Here is a 13,689-nt window from a genome sequence, read left to right on the forward strand (position 1 = left end):
TATTTTATATTTTATATAATACATGTATGTATATTTTTTAATTGTACCTACACAACACTTTTTAAATATATACCAAATGATAGACATTTAATTATACACATTTTTAATTAAAATTACGTTATAAATTTTAGTCATCAACTATAAATATACCAATTTTTTATTTCAAGTATCTATAATCAAACTTTGAAAATAGGATTTAAATTCATAACATGAAACTTTAACTTTGTTACTAAATTAAATCTCATTAGTTATACAAATATCCATATATATTGCGTCTGATTTGCATGCTTGAATCATTTCAATGTTTGATCAACTTGACCTAATTACGCGATTAAGATATAATAATGTACGTAAATGTAAAATAATATTAAATAAAATGGCTTTATGGAGAAAAATATATATAAAAAAAGTAAAAGTTGTGGAAGTTTATACCAACATGAGAACACGGTTTGAAGGCTTTCAATTAATTATATAAAAATAATTAAGCAAAGCCAATCATACTTTAATTAAGACTCCTTAATTACAATAATTTCACAACCCATTCCTTTAAAATCAACCCCAAAATTCCTTCCTAATTTCTTCCTCTAATTTAATTACATTCAACAATTCTCGATTACCTAATTTTAGTGATTAATTAAGTCACGTAATTAAGGACTGGTGCGTAATTAATTGTCCTTCATTAGTAGACGTAAAGTTATTGCATGGCCATGCAGGCGACGGATTCAGCTGCTGATGAAGCTGCCGGACGAGCAACACTTGGCGTATGTCCCACAGTCTTTGCCGGAGCACCACCGCCTCCGACCGGAGGTGCTCATTTTGACGGCGGACCAACTGGTCTTGATGCACCACCCATCGAACACGGTTGGTTAGCTCCCCGTTTACGGTCCTCAGCCGGTTCAATTGGGTCCTCAAGTTCTCCAAATGCTTTTGTTTTCGCATGCGGGAACGACGTGCCGATTCCCGGTTCGATATCATGCGCCTACGTTTCCGCTCATCTATGATGGAGCCTAAGGGTTTAGGATTGGGTTCATCCGAACTGGAGTTGGGAATCGCGGGTGGGGGCTTGGATGTTTCCGAACCGGAGTTGTTAGAACTGACCGGTTCTTGGTCTTGGAGAGGTGGGTGAAAGAGGAACGGAGGTTCATGGGAAACCCAAGGGGGAAAACCGCCGGCAAAAGGGGGGAACTGGGAGGAGTCGGAGAAGAGGACGGCGGGGGATGTGGACAACATGGCCGGAAAACCGCTTTCTGGGAGGGGGAGAGGAGAGAAGGGGAAAAGGGAAGAGTAGGAGGACAGGAGAGAGGTATTTATGGGCAAAACCCGTGAACTATTATGAGGGCAATTCCGTCATTGCAGTTGTTGCTTTTGAGTCATAGGGCACTACTGGTGGTGGGGCAGTGGTTTTGGCTTTTTTGAGACTGTGCGTGGGGCTTACTGCTTACATCAGCGCGTAGGTCCCAGTTCAAGCTTAGTCATGAAGAAAAAATGCAGGTGGGGTCATTTAGCCACGTGTCGTCTTGGGGTAGGCTCGGGTGTTTGATGAGCCAATAGTTTGGGAATTGGAAAGGTGCTTTCGTGGAGCCAAATTATCATGGGTCATTGGTTTGATGGATCTTAATTTGATATTTTGGAGTCAAATTGCAACTTGCAAGTTGCCAATCTAACTTTTATTTAAACACACTTTAATTTTCTTTTGTTTTAAATTAATGTAATTATTTTATTTAAATAACTTGTTCTCCTTTTTATATAAACAAGAATATGTCACATACTTAAATGGCTGTGCAAAATGGATATTAAATTTAAAAGATTAATTATTATTTTAAAAAATATAGTAATTAGATAAATACAATATATAAAAAAATATAGGGTTAATTATAGTTAGACCCTCTATAAAAATGAGAAATTACATATTTTTCCAAAAAATTTTTGAAATTACATTTACCTACACCTGATCTTCTTCTGTTAAGGTTTAGATAAAAAATGTCGATGTAATAAAATATATATATATATTTTTAATTTTGTTCCTCATTCAATAATCAATGTATATTTTTGTAGTTATAAAGAAATAAATATAACTAAAAAATTATACAATGAAGCCAAGAATACGTATCATTTTTGCATTATATTAAGAGGAAATTATACTCAACTGCATACATAGATCATTTTGTTTACAATTAGAAGATTTTATACTTGCATCGATTTATGCGTAAAATATTTATGTGCACGGGAATCGTGTGCTATTGCTGCTAATGTATACTAATATCATATAAACACATTGATTAATGTATACTAATATTTTTTTATTTTAATTTTTTTATTTATTCACGCATCGGGTGTGCGTGCACTGCTAATATATATACAGTGAGGTTTACATTCTTATATTTTTTCCTTTATAAGTATAAAGTATAACATGAGAATATTAAATGAACGATAAATTAAAAATTGATAAAAAAATACTTTAATCCCAATAAAAGAGGGTTAGACATAAATATTAAATTTTTCGAGGGGGTATAAGTGTAATTTTATTTTTTTTTAAAAAAATATAATTTCACTTTTATAAAGGGGATCTAAGTGTAACTGATCCAAAAAAATATATTAAAAATTAAAGCGTCTCAAACAATATTATCCATCCCCCGAAAAAATAGAAAAAAGGGTATCTCGAGCTCTATATTTAAATCAATGATTTTTAGTCTAGTGGTTAACATTGATGTCTTATGAACGAATTTGAAATTATGGATTTAAGTATCACCAGACATGTGGGTATTTGTCTCACTTTACATAAGTTTATGAATTTATTGAAATTTATTTCATTGTTCTTAATTGGATTGACGTATTGATGGGAATTGATGTATTATTCAATTTATTAAAAATATTGATGTAATTATGTAATTACAAAATTTAAAAAAAAAAACACACACACACACACCATATTTAATGAGGTGTAAATAATTCTTTATTAATTGGGTCTTGGGTGGCAGTGCCACTTGTATGGGAGGAAAAAAGTTATGTGGAAATTGGGTAATTTAATAATTATAATTTTGATTTTGTTATTGGAGTAAGAACCTTTAGCTTGGGAGAATTATCTGAAGAGGCCTAAAAAGGAGATTAATTAATTAAGAAGTAAGGTATACAGAACTTTATACCCTAATTCGAAATGTGGTTAGCACGAGGACGACAACCCTAACCATTTATGTTTTCATCAACACATACATACATACATATATATATATATATATATAAATTTGATGTTGCTCATGTGAATTTGTACCTACACGAATTGTGAATCATTGGATTAATACATGAAGATAATATCATTTTGACATTTTGTAATATTTTTTAAAATTAATGACATGGTAGTAAGTTTAGGATAAAATTATAACACATTAATTCAATACTTCATCCCATAAAATAAACAATATATAGTCCTATCACTACATATTCCAAATTTTATCATTCCTTCAATTTTTTATTTTTATTTTTCAAACTGTGATTCAAAGACTGAAATCTTAATTTTGAATACAGATACGTAATCTCTGTCGGAGTTGTGGGTGTAAAAGTAGGAGTCACCTTCAAGGGTTGTTGCCAAACATACGAAGAAACCCTCTGTTGCAGCACTTCATTATGTTGAGAGTTTTGAATTTGCTTTGAGCTTGAGTTGTTCTGTGTATTCGTATTTCTTTCTTGTGTATAAGTGTTGTATCTCCCACATTGTGCAGCGCCATTTTATAGGTTTGAGATAGGTTTGGGCTTGCAGTTTATTTCTATTGAACTTGAACGTTGTGGTTTTTGATGGATCGATTTTTTATATTTTCCTACTATTATAAAAAGGCTTGATTATATTTATCGTCCTTTATATTAAGGGGTGACAAAATAAGGACTTTAAATATTTTGGTAGCAAAAAGTGCCCCAATTTTTTTTTTTTTTTTTTTTTTTTGTAATTGTAGGACTCCGATCGCCAAAATTTTAAAAGTGGTCGAAATTTATTTATGTGGACAAAAATTAGGACTTTTCTTTGGTTTTTTTAGTGACTGAGCATTTTTTTTATTTTTTATGTGCCATGTGAGTATTTACATAGAAAAAAAGTGAAATTATATAAAATTAATTTGAGTTTTTGTATTATGTGTATAATTATAAAAATAAAATTATATTTTAATATAATAAATTAAAATAAAATATTAAACACCAGCCCCTTTTTCCGGGCCACCCAAAGGGGTGGGAGAGGGGGAGTGTGAGTCAGTTTTTTTTAATTAAATTTGTATTATTTTATTTTTATAATTTACATTTTTTTATAATATTAGAATCAAATTTTTTATAATTATATATATTTTTTTAACTTTATTATATAATTAAAATATGTAAAATTATGTATATATATACATTCAAAGACGCCGTGCAACAACTAGCATATAATGTAAATAAAATTTCATTTTTATGCAATTTGACACTTTTTGTCATGTAATATGCGACAGAGGAGAAATAAAAAGAAAATGTCCGATATTATATTTTTTTCCATATCATTGCTTATATGGTAGGTTTTTTTCCTCTTAAATACTTAGGTGACAGTTGATCTTTTTTAAAAATATCCAGTCAGCAAAAGCCCCAAAAGAAAAATCTTAATTTTTGTCCATGTAAGTAAATTTTGGCCACTTCTAAAAAGGCCGGAGTCCTACAATTGAAAATAAATAAATAAATTCGGGATACTTTTTATCACCCATATATTTAGAATCCTTGTTTTGCCGCCCCTTAATATACATTACAATAAATACAATTAAGTCATTATAAAAATATAGTAAATAACTAATAAATATTGTAATTTTCAAACTGAAATCAACAAACATATATAAAAACACGTCCAATCTACCAAAACAAAAGGAAAATAAGCAATTTTTTTTCAATAATATCAAATCAACTAAGTCAAATAAACTTCTAGCGTCCCAATTATAGTTCCTTCAAAGAAATAAATGAACTGTAACAAAAAATAAAATGTGCATTTCGAAAAATTCTAGATCAATTCATCAAAATGCATCGTACGGGATTTTGTATGGACGTGTTGCGCCGGGAGCCATTGCACCGGGTGCTAAAGCGTGGGTGTTTTGTATCCATTGAGCAAAACGGATTGTAATTATATAGCGAACATATCCATTTTGAAAATACATAAAATTCAAATTTACTATGACTTTTTAATTTGAAATCTAATTATTAGCCAACTTGTTTAGCCTTTCCATTGGTCATTTATTTTTAAACAATTCGATGTCAATAATTACTACTAACATCTTGTAAATTTTATAATCTTATTTCATCAAAAAAAAATTAAAAATTCAATTTTAAAATAAAATCTAATATTTATAAATATAGGATTAATTATATTCGAACCATCTCTGAAAATGAGAAATTACACTTTTTCCTCAAAAAAAGTTTTAAAAATACACGTACACCTGGAAGATTCTCCAATTACTATTGAAAGCTTTCCGTTAGGCTTTGGATGAAAAATATTGATATCAACAAAAAAGTTATATAAAATTTTGATTTTATCCATCATTTAATATTATCTTAGCTAGTAGTATTTTTATACTTATAAGGGAGTAAAAATAATATATATAAAGTGAAAATGGTGTAATTATAATAAAATATTATTCTCAAATTATAGTCATTAGATAGAAAGTAACTGATGATGAATGAAAAAACTAATCATCTTCTGGTGCTTTTTTTTATTCAACATATATGGTCACTTGACATCATCATTGTATCTATTTCCTGAAGATGTCTTAAGAACTTCATCGACTACTTCAAGAAATAGTTTGAACAATGGTGTTCACATCATTCCATATATTAGAAAATTAAAAAAAAATTATTAATTTTTTCATTTATAGATGACCATTTTTTATCCAATGACTATAATTCAGAAATAATATTTTGTTACAGCTACACCTCTTGACTTTATTTGTATTACACTTTACAAATATAAAACTATAATTAGGGGAATGCTGAATGAGAGTAAAATTAAAAGTTTATGTAATTTTTTACTAATATTGGTATTTTCTGTCCAAACCCTAACGGAAGGGGTCAGTTGTAAATGGAAGATTTTCGAAAGGGTATAAGTGAAATTTTGAAATTTTTTTTAGAAAATTGCATTCGCAAAAAAGAGGTATAAGTGTAATTAACCCTAAATATATGAAAGACAAAAAAAAGTTTCAAAATAAATTTGGCAAGAGGTCCACTCAAACATTAGTTACATTTTAAGAGAGACTTATCTGAATTGCAACTCTTAAGACTTGTACAAGTTTCCAGAAATGGGAGTAAAGTAAAGCTTTACATGTTTTAGGACATGACATGAGGGCTGGCTGCTTTCATTTTGATAAAAGTAAAGTGTGGAATACCAAATTTCGAACATGGGCGGCACAAACCCCATATTGCTGTGTCTGTGTCTGTTTCTGGACCACATTCCTCACTTTGGGAAAAAGCGCATTTTACTATTTATGAAAGTTTTGGGGACTCCGTCAATGCCTTTTTTGTGTAAGAATATTTTACTCAATTTTCATCACATGCTTAATTAGGAAAGCAAATCTTATGGATTATTTGTTTGATGAGAATGGAATTTGATGTAAAATAATATATATATATAATTATTAGTTTTGATTAATTAAATATTTTTTATTTAATTAAATAAGTATAATAATATTTCAAATTGTACACATGCATTAGAAGTACTTCAATCACTAATCAATTATTATTATTTGGGGTGGGGATACTGAACGCATTGGAGGACATATGATTTTTCATTATGATTAATTACCATGACAAAAAGTAAAAACTCATGACGGGTACTAATCACCCACGGTTCTGCAACGACTACCAGTCGTCGTTTCTGCAAGTGAAGTCAAGATATTTTCTACCGCTAAGAATTATGGTCAATATTTAAAATTATAACGAATGATGATTAATTGTGATCAAAAGTTAAATTTTCACATTGATTTTATTTGATATGGTGTAGATAGTACATTTTGCTATAATTTTTAAGTTGTAAGAACTCATAATGTAGGAAGTATCCATTGTTATTATAGTGACGAGGATTGCTTTCTTCTATAAATAACTGAGAAAACAAATAAATAAAGTCCAAATGTATAATCAACTAACCTTCAACTAATGTATAATCAATTATAAAAAAAAGCCCAATGTACAATCAATGTCTACGAACAAATTGGGCTCCTATACAAAAGTCAATGATTTTAAAATTAATTTTATAAAATTATGTATTATACAATTCATTAAATAAAAATGAAATCATTTGAAATTAAATAGTCAAGAGTTAGGCCAAACTCACACTTGGTCACGTGAAATGCATTTTTTGAGGTCGAATTCACACTTTATATAAAGATCATATAGTTGTGCTTTTGACTCTATACACATCCACCATTACTTTTTTACCAACACAACAAACCCTCCTACACATTTATATGTGATGCGGGTCCGCAGTAAAAAAATATAAGTGTGAAAATTATCGATCAAAATAAGGATTCACAACTTCTTAACTTAAATGGATATGTCATCCATTGATCTTTAGCTCATCTAAGGGTGCACTGCAATACACGTAAATTTGTATGAATTCTGACTCGATGAATTCTAAAAAGTATTGGAGGTTTCATAAGATATGCATGTATATATTTATAATTGAGGTATAGCTTTACTATTTTATTATAATTTCAAAAGAACTTATTTAACCATTGAAGAGTTTTAGTCGAGTACTATTCCAAAATATATATCAGTTATAAGCATTAAAGCGTAGCATATTAATCAACCAAGTAAAGCAGTAAAAACTAAACTACAACATCTGTCCACAAAGAAAATCAAACATGGTAGGTGAATTCAGTAAAGCTTGCTTGCAGACTTCTAGCCAAAAGATGGATTATACCACTTTATTGAGTAGGAGACTGCACTAGTTCGGACATTGACACCGTATTCTTTGCAAAATCTACCTGCTTTGTCCATATCTTCTTCAACTTTTCTAGCAGATCTACTAACTCCATCAACAATGATGAAATTATGAATTTTTCTGCATCCCTCCGGTTCCCTTGTGTAGTGGTGTACACTAACAGGCGTTTTGGCGTATATTATATCTATGTTGTGGTCAATTTGCAACGCCTTTTCAGTATGCAATAGTCGCACAACTCTGACCATCACCTCATATCTAGCGTTATTAAGACCATAGGATTGTCGGGAATTTTTGTAGTAATATTGGAGGTATATTTGGGAAGAAAACTATTGTAGATATTGAAGAGGCTTAGTACGTTAATATTTTTTATTCATTGATGCATACTTCGAGAAAGGACTGCATCTTGGAGGAGCTACTGCTAGGGGTAGGTAAGGATGCTCGGCTGTCCTTGACGGTAGGGGTGTGGAGGGTTGTCGCGATTGGCAGGGGTTTTGCTCTTGCGTCTGAGTGACTTCAGGTCAGGAGACTCTACTATTCACCTCTTCCTGCCTCTGCTCCTCCTCAAGAGTCGAGGATAATTCTCAACTTTGATGAGGAGGAGGGGGCGGGTTCATGGGGTAATGAATTGTAAATTGAGCCATTGCTTGTGCAGCCGCTCACGTGGATGCATCGTGGATCAGAGCCATTAAGACCTCTTGCGTTAGATGTATTATCGTTTCTTGGGGTTGGGCACCTTAGGGGGGTGATTCTCCATGGGGCAGAAGTGGGGTTTGTTTACGGGGTACGAGGACTTCTTCATTGAGTAGGACTTGTTCATGGAGTGGAGGGGCTATTCCACGGGTGGTGACTGTTCACTTGGTGAGGCTTGACTTGCTCTATTTACTTGTGCTTCTTGGGTGGTATCCACCTCATGAACATCGCAAACTTGAGACCTGATTTGCATTCTCAATTCCGGGGTAATATATTTCAACAGACAACACTAATGATGTGGTTGTAATTTGGATTAATAAATAAAACGAAAATTTTACCCACGGCACAACATTCACCATGTGAAACTACTTCTAAAGAGAGAATTTTTTAGAGAGAAGGTGTTATGTGCTTCAAGTACAATAAATAGTAACTTGATTTCAAAACAGTATATAAGGTATTTATAGTTGTATTTGGAGTTTTATAACGTGGTAGGGTGTATATATTTATTGTATGAATTGTATGTAAAAATAATTTTTTTATCCTTATAAATAAATAGATTTTACCAATATACACGTCAATTGTAAATTGGAGTTTATTGGCACAAATAATTTATATACACGACTTCATGATTTGATTCTTGAAAAATAGATACGAATGAAATTCGATATGTTCTCGTATTTTTAATTATAATTATCAAATTTAATATATATGGCATTGATACCAAAAGCAAAGTAAGGTTAAATTCCAGTTTGAAGAAGGAAAATTAATATAAAGTGAGTGTAAACCGAATATTTTTTGTCATCTGCGGTAGTGCAATAAGAGGAAAACTAAAAAGGAAAATAATAAAACGAAAATGAAGTCTTTTCGTTCTACTCTTCTCAATATTCTCTACTTCGATAGACTTCAAATTCATGATTTATCTTTCACAAAATAATATATTATTATTGATTTTTTTCAGAACGACCCATCTTGCCTTTTCTTCGCCAAAGCATTCCTCAACAAATATTTTCACTATAAGTACAAATCGAATCATAATTCAAAGAAAAAACGATAAATAAATAAATTATTAGAGAAAAAAAAAAGAGCAATTTTTTTGTTTTCCTTAAATTCTTTTCTTAGAAGAGGATAAAAGTTGCTCGCAATTTTCTGTTAAAAAATCATCTTATCAAATTGTGAATATGTGCAGAAAATTTAAAAAAAAAAAAACATAAAATGCAAAAATTTATGTGGCTCGAAAATGATTTAAATGTTCATGATCAACATGCATACAAACTAGAAATAAGAACTGAGTCGACATCACATTTTCTGAATTATTGAGATATCCTAAGTTCAAACATAGGTGTACCCTTTTCTTCTATATTTTTCGAGAACGAGAATTGATATATGACCTGTTCGAAGCAGATACCGGTACCATCCTAATCCTGTTGTAATAACAAAGAGGACAGTAAGTTGGCTGAGAAAGTGTGTACATGGTTGTTTGGTTATGCAGTTTGAGGCTGATGGGGGGGAAGTGAGCTGCCGAGGAATTGCCGAAGAAGCGTGCTTGATGAGAGGAACCCTCGATGCTCATCTTCATTACATTTACACCCAACACCAAAACCCATAACATAAACTCATCATTCAAGGACGATAAGGGGCCCAATAACAGCACTTTCTTCTTGTAAAAGACAAGTCACTGCTTGTGTATAAATATATTGTTACTTTTAAGGTGGTAGGCAAGTTAAGCATTTCTTACTTTTATGTATTGATACTTCATATTATCTCTGCTAAAAGTATGCCTGGCTTCATTCAAATGATTCTATAATTTTTTGGCATTTTTATAAAATACTTTTAATTAAATAAAGTTCATGATATACATACACATATTTGGGGATTACTGGATAAACAACATTATTGGCATCAAGGCATTTAAAAAAACATCATCCGCATAACAATCAGAGTGGTTATGTACAAGCATCATGGTTTCCAAGAAGATAAAAGAAAATAATCAATACAGAGGTTCACATGACGAATATCAGTTTCATCAATATCCTTGGCTGAAACAGATTAACCTTTTTTCTTTAACAGAACCATGTTTCCCTAACACTTGCAGGCACGTTTCTATCATCTGAATACATGTCGAGTGCAAATTCTCAAAAGTGCATGACTCATAAACCCTCTCTCTTTAAGTATTAGACAACTAATGCTCCAGCTTAAGGGGCACTATGGCATAATTCAACTGAGGGCTAATAACTTACATTGAGTCGACAAAATGGGGGAATTCAGAGGCACCAACCTGATGTAAGTACCGGAAGATCGCTTCGATGAAATCCCAGGCAATGGCACCTACTTTTTATAGCTGGTTGTTATTCAAGAGAATTGCATTTAGACTACTCGTTATCCCAATAGTTCCTAAGCTGAGACATATGCAGAAGAAGCTCATCTCGGCCCAACCCCGTGACACTGCTAGTCATGATCCACGGAGGATGTTGCCGATAGTTTTCTCTGATCAGCTCTTGAAAGTCTTGAATGTTCTGATCGGGCCTTCTTCCTTTGCCTCCTTTCATTTTATCACACTTTGTGAAAACAAAAGTCATGGGTATCTACAAGGACATGAAAAGACCAAGAGAAGAATTGTAAGATAAACAGTGCTTAGCTTGTGACCTACTGCCAAGTTTAGAGAAGTACAGATACTGTTGGAACAACATACATTATTACGTCCAAGCCAATTCGCACAATCAAGGTCGATTTTCTGAGGTGGAACACTCGCATCAATCAAAAGTAGGACAGAAACCAGAGTTTCTCGGTTCAAAAAGTAGCCTTTAGTGAATGAGGACCAATCCATTCTTGCAGATTCAGGGGCATTAGCAAAACTGAGAAAGAAGAAAGATGCATGAGATTGAAGGCTTGTTTGATCGCCTACCATAATTACAATTCAGAGAAATGAGCAGGAGCATCACAAAAATGCATTAAGAGCACCCCGAGTGTTTCACCAATTTGTTATGTTGTCTAGTAAACATTTGAATACGAAACTCAGAAGTCATTCTTGTGATGACACATTTGACAATATTAGTGATAAATGCTTCATGGCTTTAATCAACTATGCAGTTATATGTTAATCTTGTCCCAAAATCAGTCAGCTAAAATGGTCTGCCGTCAAGCTGCATTTCTGATGGAACTACATGTACAATATGATGCTTGCCACTGCATAAAACATTGAAACTTTCTCATCCCAAGCTCTCCACACAATTGAATACTATTCATGCATCATTTAGTCCCAGATCATCGGCTTTCTTTTTCATCAAACTAATTTCCTTCTAAATATCAGCTTCCCATCTGGTGAAAATAAACTCGTTCAGTGAAAAATTTTCATTTTCTATGTCATAGGAGAACATTGAGAAAGCCCAAGTTACATTTTCCAATAGCATTTCAGATGCATATAACAGATTGCCAGTTAAATTCGGACTCAAATTCACATGAATCCAGCTTGAGCCAATCACAACCACCGGGCACCTAGCCCCACTCTTTGACATTTTTGAAATATCCAATATACATCATATGAATTTTGAAGTGCAAAGATCAATCTCAAGAAAACAACCACAACACGTACACAAATACCACCAATTTTCAAGTACTAAATGCCAGAAGTTACTACAAACACCTACAACAGGGTGGTGCAATATCAAATAAGTCCTACACAACATACAAGAATAAAGGGAATCATTAAGCATAAAACTCCATTCAAAGGTAAACATAAAGAAACTAACAGCTTACCCATAACCCGGCAAATCCACAATATACCAACTTTTATTAACCAAGAAATGATTGATCAACTGAGTCTTCCCTGCAAATCCAATCAAACAAATAAACATTTCATCCTAAAAAAGAAAAAACAAGAAAAACAAAATCAAGCCCGCGATATACAGTTCCTATTTACAGCCAATACATTAAATTCCAACCTGGTTTCTTAGAAGTGAGAGCAACATCCTTCTTGCGCACCAAGAAGTTAATCAGAGAAGACTTGCCAACATTGGACCGGCCCAACATTGCAAACTCGGGCCGGTCATCCTTGGGACAATCCTTAGGCCGGTTACTGCTCTTCACGAAATCCACCTCTTTGATTTTCGCGTCCCCAGCGTAGGGCCCTATCACGATATTCGAGCCGGGCAGGACCATGTCATCCGTGACTTCATCCGGGTCGACTCCCGGCGGCACAAAGAGCACTGTCCGCACGAACTGGGCAGCTTCCGATAGCGGCGCCGGTCTCGAGGACTTGGAAGCGGAGGTATAGTGGGAGTTTGGCTTCTGAGAAATGGAGGCGCGAAATGAGAGCGAAAAGGGAGGGGTTGGACGAGATGAGGAGTTTAGCACAGAGGAGAAACTGGGGTTCAACAGCCGAGACCGTAGGTGCAGTAGCATCTTCGCCAAAACCAAGTTAAGAGGTAGTATACTACAAGCACGTAGCAAGAATATTGATTAACAGAGGAGCTTCCATTAGCAAGACCCGGAGAGAGAGAGAGAGAGAGAGATTGAGATTTGCAGACGTGGGAGAGCAGAGCAAGGGAGATGGATGAGAAGGGGGTGGGCTTGGTGGGAACCGCACAACTTGCTATGGAGCCCATTAACACTTATTATGGGCCTGGGCAGTTAAATTGTTTATAAACTAGTTAGTACCCGGGAGAATTGTACTTTCAAAAAAAATGGTAAATAAAAATTAATGTACTTGATAAATGTAAAAATACACATATTGAATATGAATTATTTTAAACTATTTGACTAATTATTTACCTAGAAAAATGAGTGAATCTTTTTGGATAGATAAATAAGAGTAGACGTGTTTACATTCAAATATAAATAAACAGTCATATTTTAAGTAGAAAAATAAAATTCAAAGAGACCATCCAAGTATAACAACAAAAGCTAGAGAGGATTGTATGTTTAATACATAAATAAAATGATAATTAATTCAAACTTTAAAATAACATGAGTAATTAATAAACAACTTAAAACATAAAATTAAATTAAACAATAAATATAAAAGTAAAAGTATTTATTTAATATCAAAATAAATTTAAAATTATATTCTTGAA

General features: G+C 32.7%; 2 protein-coding genes across 2 annotated transcripts; both read right to left on the reverse strand.

The window, feature by feature from the left end:
• LOC105158580 (basic leucine zipper 4) lies at positions 449-1,289 on the reverse strand. The gene has a single exon (XM_011075373.2). The coding sequence runs from the start codon at positions 1,228-1,230 to the stop codon at positions 640-642; it is 591 nt and encodes a 196-aa protein (XP_011073675.1). The 5' UTR covers positions 1,231-1,289; the 3' UTR covers positions 449-639.
• LOC105158581 (GTP-binding protein At2g22870) lies at positions 10,564-13,183 on the reverse strand. Its single transcript, XM_011075375.2, has 4 exons — positions 12,559-13,183; positions 12,374-12,443; positions 11,310-11,472; positions 10,564-11,202 (listed from the first exon to the last, which is right to left on the reverse strand). The coding sequence occupies exons 1-4, from the start codon at positions 13,016-13,018 to the stop codon at positions 10,990-10,992; spliced, it is 906 nt and encodes a 301-aa protein (XP_011073677.1). The 5' UTR covers positions 13,019-13,183; the 3' UTR covers positions 10,564-10,989.

This window comes from Sesamum indicum, linkage group LG3, assembly GCF_000512975.1.
Source record: "Sesamum indicum cultivar Zhongzhi No. 13 linkage group LG3, S_indicum_v1.0, whole genome shotgun sequence".
Taxonomy (NCBI): domain Eukaryota; kingdom Viridiplantae; phylum Streptophyta; class Magnoliopsida; order Lamiales; family Pedaliaceae; genus Sesamum; species Sesamum indicum.

Coding starts and splice junctions, on each gene's coding strand:
- LOC105158580 (XM_011075373.2), bottom strand. CDS start 1,230: ATGTTGTCCACATCCCCCGCCGTCCTCTTCTCCGACTCCTCCCAGTTC.
- LOC105158581 (XM_011075375.2), bottom strand. CDS start 13,018: ATGCTACTGCACCTACGGTCTCGGCTGTTGAACCCCAGTTTCTCCTCT. Junction 12,444..12,558: donor TCTCACTTCTAAGAAACCAG/GTTGGAATTTAA, acceptor TTGGATTTGCAG/GGAAGACTCAGTTGATCAAT. Junction 11,203..11,309: donor ATTGGCTTGGACGTAATAAT/GTATGTTGTTCC, acceptor ATGTCCTTGTAG/ATACCCATGACTTTTGTTTT.